Here is an 11,923-nt window from a genome sequence, read left to right on the forward strand (position 1 = left end):
ATGCTGAGGGTGGTGAAACACTGGCACAGGTTGCCCAGGGAGGTGGTGGATGCCCCATCCCTGGAAACATTCCAGGTGAGGCTGGACGGGGCTCTGAGCAACCTGATCTAGTTGAAGATGTCCCTGCCCAGGGCAGGGGGGTTGGACTAGATGACCTTTAGAAGTCCCTTCCAACCCAAACTATTCTATGATTCTACTTAGCAACAACTAAAACATCAGTGTGTTATCAACATTATTCTCATGCTAAATCCAAAACTGTACCAGCTACTAGGAAGAAAATTAACTCTATCCCAGCTGAAACCAGGACAGATGCTACAAGGCATCATGTTTTTAAGTGGTGCTGTCTTTTAGATGAGCTCACCCCTCACAGCCCTTAAGAGGTCACACTTCACTGGAGTGTGTGCATCCACGTGCAGGGAGAACTTGTCTTCAAGTTTCCAGCTGCACTAAATTATCTCATAGTATGGTGCAGAAAACCAAATTGAGAGGCTCTGTCAGTTCTCGACATACAATCTGTAACTAGAATGATAAACAAGGGAAAGCACAGCTGTATTGTGCATTTTCCAAAATACACCCCAAAAGGCAAAGACCTCAGCTACTACCTATAAAAAACAGTATCTGATATTAGCAGCCTGATATCACCTTTGTAGATCCCATACTCTGCTATTGCTATTACTGAAACGTGGTCCCTTTTCTGTAGTGCCAGAACAGGCTGGGGACTCTGCTGGTATACAGGAGGCTGCAAACCTGGTTGCAGGGTATCAAGGTTGCGCTTGAGTTTTGGGATACTAGAAGCAAGTCCTAGGCTTGGTCTTTTGCTTTCATTTCTCCCTCTTAATTTGTGCTCCTCTGCATCTCTGCACACACTTTCCTTAAGCCAGAGGCCCTTGCAGACGCTTGGTTCTCTATGATCTGCTGAAACATCCCCTGTATAGCTGTGATACACAATTTGGGAAAGGGGTTTTTTTTTGGCTATGTAAATTTATATTTAAAAATTAAAAACCAATCAAAACAAGACGACTGGTCTTCAGCCAAACCCATTGACCTACCATCTCATCAGATCTCATTAGCTAAGGATGTCCCAACTGTGTCACTAATGGGAAAAGAAACAAAATTGTAATTCAGAGTGGGTCTGTTTCCCCTTTCAAACACTACTGAGTCAGTGCCTGACCAGGATATTGTAACTCCACATGATTTTTATAGTAAATTGTATCACAAGGCGATTTTGTAATAATTTCAATAGAATTTTGCTGTCTGCAAAGCCATTAAATAGCAATAAAACATGCTTTAACATGCAACATAAGGATTTTTAAATCAAACATATCTGTTATTTTGATTATACAAAATATCATGATATTAAGACTGTAATAGGTTTAACTATTTCCTTAGATTTTGTCTGTTGCTGGTATACAGCACATAAGGAAATATATGCTGTGTACATATCTGTTTGTACCTATGAAAAAGTTTGCAGGTGTGCGGACAATGATTTAGGTGACATTCTCAAATGGCTACGTGAGGATTAGTGTGTGCATTTTCTATAATTTGTACATATCTCATGCAGATTCCTGGCATGCATATCATTGCCATAGAAAACCCAGAAAGAAAGTACGTAGAGATTATTATGCAAAGTCATGTCACTATTTATCTAGTGATGGATGGATGAATTATTAGAGCTAAAATAGGACTTAGTCCTCATCTCCACCTATTTTTTTTTTTTTTTTTTTTATAGAAATTTTCTTACATCTTTCGCTATTTTTTTTCTCCCCCTAACCCTTCATTTTTGTAGCACAAAACTTCTGGTGCTTGGCCAGGGCCAGCGATGCCAACAACATATGAGAAAGGTTATTTTTTTTTTTTTAATATTTCTATCCATCTGGAAACAGAAATTGGGAGGAGCATTGGCTAACCATTCAAGCTGTTGATTGCTTCTCTGAATCAGACCCAAAATCTCATGCTTTCAAAGTTTACCAACCACCCTTCCCAAACTGTTATTTTAAACAATCCGAAACTAAAGGCAAATACCATTTTCAACATCAGATCTGAATCACCTCTATTCACACATTTTGGGAAGTTAAAAATTGGATGTGCTTCCAGATGAAACTATTGCTGGTCAGTCTTATTTTCCTTATAATTGTCTTGAGCTAGAATATCAAATCCACTAAAAAATGTTGGGCACATAAAATATCCTGATTTAAATTACATAGCTCAAATCCGCTATTTGTTTTAAATTAAACAGCCCAAAATTAAACAGTTGAAAAATACAAGATCTTCAGTTAATATGAGACTTCTCAGTGCTGAGCAAAGTAACTTTCATATATATTGCTTTAATTGAATTAGTACAGGTGCTGTCTTTAAAAAAATTAGCATGGTCTTCATTAATTGATAATGTGCAGAGTTTTCTTTGTAATTAGTATAAAGGGCATTTATGGCATTAAAAAACAACTCTACTACAAAGACAAATAAAAAGATTTCTAGGATGACCGCAATATTTTTATAACCTCTGTTTGGGGTGCTATATTGCCCTTGTTTAACATCTGTTAATATCCCCTTTTCTGTCCTACGTGTTTTCAAGAAAATACTTCCAAGACAACTCAGGATCCACTTACAATACTTCTGCAAATGGATGATATTAGATTAAAAAGAATACCAAGTATATCCTAATGATATGCTCTGCTGTTTCTGTCTCAATAAATATCATCAGTTGTTGTTAAGCTGCTGCCCTTCCTGCACCTTTTCAACATACGGAAGGTTGAGAAAAATGACCCAAAATGCCCTGAAGAATTAGCATAGAAATAAGAAAATGGAATTATTGTGTGGGGTTTTGGTTTTGTTTTTTGGTTGTTTTTTTTTTATTTTGATTATTAGAAGAGTATCAAAGATAAGAGTATGTATGTGTAAATATTTGAGTTTCTAAGTTAAAAAAAGAGACTCATGAGCTAACAGTATTAGAAACTATAAGAAAAAGTAATTATCGCTATATCATATATAGGTTCTATAATTTTCTTAGAAGAATTCAAAGGTTCTGAACCTACCTAATCCTAAAAAGTTTGCATAGGTAAAAGTACCACTGATATCAACATTTCTTTGATGAATCTGTATTTGCATATTCATTTTCTTTTAATAGAAAAACCTCTATGCTTCTCATTCCCTCTAGATTCTTTTAATGTCAAGGAAAATTTTGTTAAATTTTGTGATCACTTTTACTTATAAAAAATGATATTAATATTAAAAACACCTTAATATGGGCAAAGACAGGACAAAGACATGGTCGCATTCCTTTACACCAAGTATTAATACTGATGCAACATCAGTCTAGTACAACTGAATTAACAGCAAAGTCAAGCTATATAAATTGCATTGTACCTTCTAAAATAATTCTTGTTATTGATTAATCAAAGTCCCTCAAATCCCTTAACATCTTGAGGCATCCAAAGCTTCATGTATTTATTCTTTAGTAAAGCGTGTGTAACATTTACATTATAAACATTTAAAATAACAAGAGTGATTTATCAGTTCTATAGAGCAATTGTTTACCGTGTGGTCCTGTGTACTAATGATGTCTGTAAGCGTTAAGTTATGTTGGGAATGATTTCTTCTATGACGATTTACCTAAAAAAAAAAAAAGATCAAGGATTTAAATTCAGAGAGGTTTCAAATACATGCAGGTAAAGATGGACCAACAAATTTAATTACTGGACATGCACAGCATGCATTGGATGGAGTTTCGGAAGCCTGGTTTCATGCAGTACTGCACTTCTGTGAAAACTGGTGTTCCTCTGAGCCCTGTGTATTTGAAATGTACAGCTACTGAAGTCTGAACATTTCTGGTATAAATGTGTTTCTTTGTGATGTCACATCGGAAATTTACATAAAAATTAACCAGCTGATAATAATCATTTTAATTTATTACTTTTCCATCAGGAATCTCAAAAAAGTGCTTAACTGGTTAGGTACTCTTCAACCCATTTTACAGAAATGGGAAAGATGCTAATTATAACCTCAAGGCCACAAAGCAAGTCAATGAAGAAACCAGAAAATAATTGGGAACAAACACATAATATATCTGGCACGTTTAAACTGCTTTAAAGGCTATTTCTAAAATCTCCATGACTGGAAGGCTACAGCAATGCTGGACTCTGATTCCACAACTGTTCCCAAGTACCGAGTCCTTGATTTCCTCCATTTCCCTCATTTTTTAGGAGGAAGCCAGTATAACCATCTGTGACTTAACTCTGGAAAATTATTACATTATACCAGAAATTATTTATACTAAATGAAAGTTGCATCACAAATCAAGCATTTGGCAGAGCTCAACAGCATTTTACTTCCTTACAAATCTGCAACAAAGAACAGGTCACCCAAAAGAGTGTGTGTGTATAAATATATATATATATTAAAAACTTTTAGTGTTTATATTCAATGTCAATCAATAATAATATAATTTGGAGTTGGGCTTTTGTAAAATTCGGTGATTATCTCCTCTTTTAACTGAAGCCAAAAAGCAAACAACAAAATATAGTCTCAACTAGTTTCCACTGTATTCATCATAATGAATTCTCTTTTTCCCTATTAAAACAGAGTTAACCAAAAGTCATAATGTATTCTGTTTATATTCAACTGTCTGAATATAGAAAATGTTCTTAATTAATCCAGAGGGCCACGCTCAAAAAACAGTTAAACATATTATGATCCCATATTTTTTCTCTACACATTGCTTTCATGTTTATTTGTAAGCACTAACATTTTTAAGCCTTGAAATCTATATCCTAGATATTGCTCTACTCTCCTAAGTCAGAGCTAATGAGCTTAATGAATTACCAGTTCTAAATTTAACAAACATTTCAAAGAAAGAGATAAAACAATCTTCACAATTCAAAAGTTTCTCTGACCTATTTATGAAGAATATCACTTAACAATTTCATTAAGGGTGAGTAACAGCTGGTGACATGGCTGTGTCCTAAAGTGTTTTTCTCTCTTAATATTCTGCATCTTAAGCAATCGAGCTTTCATAAGAAATACTTTAGTTAGTGGCAGTCCCTCCTTTGGGGAGAAAAAAAATGTCAGACCACATTTTCTGTATTTTGCAATCTTGTTTTCAGGAGTGTCATGTTCCTGTTTTATTAGCATGTAGGGTAAACAAGAATGATTTGCTGATGCTATTGAGAGAACTTCTAAGATTACAGTCTTTCTATTTATATTTTGGATGGAACTTAATATTAATGCAGGCAGAGGCACGTATATATAAATTCAAAATAAATTAATTCAATTTAATCTTTTTCTTTATCTTTACTGTTCAACAACTCTGAAGGTTCTATAGTGCTCAAGACATATAAATAAACTATTCAGGTCTAGATCATAGCAAGTCTCTCTCACCCAGATCCCCCATTCTAATTATTCCTTAACATACAACAGAGCATATTGCCCAGCGATGCTTTCTAAAATATATTCTTCACTCATCCAAATTAAATAACAAGACACACCACCACTCCACAGTATCTATTTTAACATTCAGCTGCTCTCTCCAGGAATCATACGTGTCTGTTGGGGGCCCTATATGCAACTTTGTGAAGTGTACAGCACTGATCAGAGCTTTTGGTCTGCTTTGGTTCAGCGATCAGAGCATTAGCAAAAGAAATGTTCACATTTGATACATGCTAAAAAGAATATTCAGAAGCACTAAGTCTGTCCACAACCAAACAAAGAAAGGAGACAGTAAAAAAAAACTATTTTAGTAGTACTAGCAAATTATTAGTGGTAGTATAATAAAAAGACAATAGTAAGATTTCCAGGAAGTATGAAAGGGGAAAAAAAAATTAAATTCCAGTTATGGATGATATTATGTTCTTTAAAAATCTCTTTGCTGTATGCAAAGCAGAAATATTAAGAAAAACTGCATGTGTACAAGGAGAAAGAATAGACCTACCTGATTATTTAATGTGATACTTTTGCTAAAAAGGTGTTGCTCTTACAGGGCAAAAATAAAAGAAATTACATTGCTCGTTGCTGGGCTACGAAGTAATCTCACGCAAGAAAGTCCTGAAGCTCCAAAGTCTGAATCTAGTTACAGAAATACAACCAAAATCCAGAGCTATGTAAGCCAAGATCAAGCTTTTCTGGGGAAAACACCCCAAATATTTGGCTTACAAATGGAATTAATGGAAACTTCAAAAAAGCTCTTACTCATTTCAATCAGCCTTTTGGTTTAGAAGTAGAATTTTCAAAAAGTGAATCCAAACAGCTTGAAAAAACTCAGCAATAACAGAGGCAATATATTCTTTAAGACTGATTTTATAAAACTCCAACAGACCTTATACAAATTTGGTCTTAAATGTATTTTGCAAATACTGCTGAATGAGTTAGTCATATCACTTCCTTTACAATATATTCAGTTCAATGTTAAAATGTTCTTAGCAGAACCTGGGTGACAGTAGTCAATATACTCATGTTTCAATATACTCACAATTTTCAGTGGTGTACCAAAATATGCGCAAAGGGAAATATAGGCTCAATTATTTTTCATTCTTTCATTCAGTTTTTAATAGATAGACCATAAAGGAGATGTTTTGAGATTTTTTTTTTCCCCCTCTATAGCTCCATTCGATTACACTCATCTACTGAAGAAAAACCTAAATAATATCTGTCACAAGTCCTCTACCTCACCTCCCAGGGTACGATGAAAGGCAGAGATTTACAGAAGTTCGTGAGATCCCTTTTTGGGAAAGGCAGCTTATCAGCAGTTTTCTGATTTGATGAACATTCTTCAGTCAGCAACAATGTCACCTGCAGCATTAAAAATCCACTCTGCGAGCGCTTGCAAGTCTGTGGGCAAGTCTGGTTTTGTTAAATTCAGCCTCAGCAGCCCCCCCCTTCCCTTAGCTAAAGGGTATCCATCTCCTACCGGAGTTATTCCAGCATCTAAGCACTAATCCGTCATCATCCTTTCTACAAAGGCAAAGCCTCCATTACATATGCCTGGTATCCCGGCGTGAAGGGACAACCATCTGACAACTGCTGTTTTAACATTGATGAAGTAAAATACAATAACCTGATGTTAATTTCATTTCTTTCTGTGTTCCCATTTGTTCTTTAAGTTCTCCCTCTTTTTGTGGGAATTCATCACGACTAACTCATTGCTGTTCTCTTCAAATAGCGTGGCGTTGATTTAAAAAGAGACTTGGAGGACTGATTGGGATTTTATTTCCCATTACAAGCATATGTCTGACCTAATTCATCTAGTCAGCGAGAAGCAGCATACTTCTTTTTGATTTCAACCAAACCTAACAAAACCAACTAGCATTTCTCAAAAGGCCCAGACAGCGTGCTCTAGTGCAAAGCACAGACAATTATTTCCTGCAACACCATTCTGAATTCACTTGTATCCCTAAATAATTAAGATAATTGTAAGACATTTCTAAGTGGTTTCCACGATTATCAAATAAGTTATTCACCACAGCTTATTTACACACAAACGTCACCTACAAGTAGCCTGGGAAAACCATAGTTTGCTCAAACAAGCAGCACCTGGTGCAGCAGAGCTCTGCTTTGGATGAGAAACCCCGGGATGACATCTACCTGCTGTTTTCTCCATCAATCACCGTACTGCTCCACCAAGGAGAAGGTTCTCATGGAGGTTTTGTTTTGATTTCTATCAAAATAATTGTCACGCTGTTCATGCTTTGACCTTTCTTTTTAGGGGTCTAACTATTGTTTAGATTCATCCTACCCACACTGCAATCATGTATGTGGAGATTCGTTTTATAAACACCCAAAAAAGAGAGAAAGCCCCTACTGTTGAACCCCTACTACTGCACGTTGCTCCGCTCTGGACCTGATCCAGCAAAGCACTCTGCAACGGGCTTAAGTGTTTTTCTGGATCAGGGCCAGAACACTCCATTCTTTATAGGATCGAACTTACTGGTGGCAGCTTGAAAGTTTGCAATAAAAGTACAAACTAGTCACATAAACTTTTGTGAAAACCATTCCCTCAACAGAGAAGGAGGGTGATACCTGATTTAGTGATCTGTGGTCATTTCATTTCCAGTCACTTCCATACTGCAGTGACAGCTCATAATTGCTTAGATAGAGAAACTTAACAAAAATGTATTGTAGCATTTCTTAATGGCCCCATCCCTTGAAAGACACCTAGGCAATGGCAAGAGAAAGGAAAATCGCGTAACATTTCACTCACTGCCGTGCTTGAACTGATTTGTTCTGTTTTAAAGATCCAGTCTTGGGCAGTATGACAAGTCCATTGTTATCTACAGAAATTATTTGGAAACAGCTCTGCTGTGATATGGTTTCTCTTCTGCTGTGAAAGGCACCGAGAAAATCCCATGGGGCTCCCCGCTCGGAGATGCTCCTTTGTCATCTGAGCAGATAAGGGGTTTCGGTCCATCCTCAAGAAATGGAGGCTGTCAAGAAACAGTGGGAGCAATCCCCTTCCCCGCCCCGCTGCTCTGGGTGCTCTTGGTGCATTAGAGCTGTGCGATAGCTCAACAGAAGACCCCGTTCAGCCCCAGTGAAAGCTCCCCGTGTCCCAGCGGGCTCTCTGCCCGCAGCCATGGCCACTGGTGCTCTGGGCTTGCTCTGGAGCCCTCCTAACACCATCCTCCAGAGGGTTACGTTAAAACCACATGGGTTTGTTTTTTTTTTTTCCTCCTTGCTTGTCCCAAAGAGATTTCTTCAGAAGAAAAGGTAATGGAGACTACAAGGCAGTGTAACGTGACATTAGCTCTCACTGGGTTGTTTTTTTTTTCCTAAGGCTTGCAAGGAGAGAGAGGCACAAAATGCATTTTCAGTCCTTCCCCCACCAGCCCTCATTTGCCCCTCACCCTCCAGCTCCATCCCCAGGCCCCCAAAAACTCGTTACTACGCAGGTGACCAAACGCTTTGCTCGGGAATAGGAACTTGCATGGATGGAGCTTTTGTGCGCTGGCTACAGACCAGATAATCTCTCTATGCATCATTTAATAAGAAAACCACTTCACAGTCCTTACAGGCTTGAGTTTGTTACATGTGACATACTCTCAGCAGAATCTGCAGACTGAAGTCAGTGGGGGGAAAAAAAAAAAGCAAGCAGGATTGTGTTTCATTCCCCCCGCATGTCTCCCTTTGAGCACACTGCCCTCTATATTCAGTTCAGATCTCCAGAGTCTGTGAAAATAATGATAATGGTTTTGCTTCCCTTGACCTCTTGCTCCCTTATAAATCAGAATCCTATAGACCTTTCCCACAGTGCGAGGGTCCTCCTTCGTATTCGAGCCTGTGAAGGTAGGTATTTTATATCAAGGCAATTTAATCACGTGGGCATGTTCCCTGGTTTCAGAACTTGCTGCAGACAAGCACCGTGGCACTTTTACTGCAGGAGTATCTCGATTTATTCAGCTGTTTCATTCATGAAATAAGAGTAAAATAATTATTCCGATCCTAGTTTAAATTTCAGCCAGCGTTAAGATGAATGGATTCTCTGTGATCAGAGAATAAATAACCATGAGTTTGATTATAAAACATGGCCTATTTGAAACTATGTCACCTTCTTTCCCAAAATTGCTGGAGGGATGCTCCAAATTTGAGGTATGCAATTTGGGCTAATATTTTAACTCCAAGGATAAACTTACATCAGGCACTAGGTACTTTTCTCCATTAATGGCTTGCTGTTTCCCAGGAGCAGATTTTCCCTAGAGTGGGAGCCCTTTTTGTTCCTCTCTAGCTACTCAAATGGACTTTGAAATTTGTCCAATTGATCCTTGCTTTGAGGGAGTCCCAGCTGATGTAGTTGGCTTCATTTTTAGCCTTTTCAGGAGTCGGAGATCTGCCAAAACCATATGTGGAAGAGGAGACAGCCACAAAAGGTTCTTACCACCCATATAAGTTTGAGAAATCCTAAAACTGCTCTAAATTCGACTGCGGGTCGCTCAGATTCGCGTACCTGGGGATCAAACTATCACAAAGGGAACAACAGCTGCGTTGCCTCTAATCGTCAGGGTTTCCACCCAGAAATCAAACTGGAACCTGGTCTCAAAGCTGCAATATGCTTTAATTGTATTAAATACAATACTCATTGATTCAAGAAAAGAGCATTTAAAGTGAGGCTTTTTATATATTTGTACTAGCCTTTTCTGTTACAGCCTGTAATATGTAACAAAATACAGCAACGTGCACACTGTGACAGTATTCATCTAGCCATACATAAAAATATATATTATAAAATAAAATATATCGATAAGTTGCCTATTCAGATTTTTCTATTCATAATGCAGTTGTTACTTTTGGTTCACCATGATATTAGAATATATTAATCTTAACTACTGCAGGTGCTTTGGTAAAATTACAGATGAGTAGTACACCAATGATAGAGGAAATAAGGAGTAAAAACAGCAGGAACAAAAACAAAACAGACATCAGTATTTCAGTAGTCTTTGACATCTACGTCTGCAAAAATGTGTTCTTTGATGTTATGTCTATAAAAGGTAAAAATCAAAGTTAATACAGACAAAGAGTAATGATAGATTATCTTTTCACGTCCCCTCTGGATCTTAGAAAAAATAAAGACAATAAATGTGAGAACTCAGCTATGAGAGCAAATTGTGTCACCTACTCTGATCTGAAATTGCACCCCAGAATAGTATTCTCAGGGTGAGGGGAAAGGGAAAAAAAAAAAAAAAAGAAAAGAAAAAAAAAGCCACACATTAAAACTTAGTAAGTAAATGTAAAAAAAAAAAATCCAAAAGAATTGCCTTTACAAAATCACACCCAGCACATACACTACCATCAAAATGCACTCAAAAGCTCGGTCTCTCCTGAAAGGACCATCTTAACAGAAAGAGCATAATTAACATTGATGTCACACTCCTGCAAGTCATCAGTTACTGTATACCATATAAATACCCTTATATAAAATATTATTAATATTCCTAGACAAACACACAGTCCTCTCTAGTGGACTCTACATTAGTGCATCTCTTTATCCTGCCTACCTAATTCTTTCTCTCGGATTTAAACGAGCCAAAAACTCACCTTATGCTACTGCAGAAGCAATTTTTATTTTTGAAGGTTAATCCAACTCAGCAGGATTTAGGGATGGCACTTTTGCTTGGTCGTAGGCATGTTGGCTCAGGCCAGACAGCTGTTTGGACATTCTCCACTGGGAATCTTGCCCTCAACACCCACAGTTGATGCACATACATGGTCTACTGGCTGCCTACTTCCATGCCCATCTGTTCAGATGGCATGGTGCCCACTCACAAGTTCGCTGGATCCTTGCCCTTAGTGTGTAGATGCCAGGCAATGATGGGCTTAGATGGGCAGCCTGCAAAATACTGAAAGTGATCATTTTTTTCCTGTAGGAAGTCCTTCCTCTGCGATAGCACTGAAGCATGGACACCACATGCTACCCTACACTTAATAACACCTGTGGACGTAGATGTGCCAGAAGTACAAAGGGAGGGGGAATATACTGGGGGGGGGGGAACCAAATGGAACGATACAAGGAAATTGCAGAGATTCTTGTGTAAGAATATGCTCTACGTTGCCAATGGCAGTGGAGGGATACCCGGGCTAACTTGAAACAAACTGGCTCAAGCATCAGAGCAAGCATGGCCGTGGCCACGTGAACCAGAGCACAGCCTAGTTTATACTGCTTGCCAGGCTAGCCTGCTTCTGAGACCCAGCTTAGCTTAAAACTACCCTGGGCACCGCACATCACTCAGTGGCCACGGTGTATAAAAATCGAAGGTAGATCACACTGAAAGCAGCGTGAATCAAATCCAGACCTGTCTAAAATTGTTTACTCTCAATGCACATTCCATATATACCGTACTGCATAAAATATCCCATGGTAAACAACGGCACCAGTAAAGGTAGATAGTAAAAAAGTCTTTTTAATAAAGTTTCATTTTAATTTGTGTCATTTTCCTTTGAAATA

General features: G+C 37.8%; 1 protein-coding gene across 1 annotated transcript in view; it reads right to left on the reverse strand.

Moving 5' to 3' along the window:
• ARHGAP15 (Rho GTPase activating protein 15) overlaps positions 1 to 11,923 on the reverse strand; it is a 373,794-nt gene that overhangs the window by 318,978 nt on the left and 42,893 nt on the right. The window contains exon 3 of the mRNA XM_009279645.1: positions 3,535 to 3,609. Coding sequence (XP_009277920.1) covers positions 3,535 to 3,609 — 75 coding nt within the window. The remainder of the gene's footprint in view (positions 1 to 3,534; positions 3,610 to 11,923) is intronic.

Source organism: Aptenodytes forsteri, unplaced genomic scaffold (assembly GCF_000699145.1).
Source record: "Aptenodytes forsteri isolate BGI_AS27 unplaced genomic scaffold, ASM69914v1 Scaffold11, whole genome shotgun sequence".
Taxonomy (NCBI): domain Eukaryota; kingdom Metazoa; phylum Chordata; class Aves; order Sphenisciformes; family Spheniscidae; genus Aptenodytes; species Aptenodytes forsteri.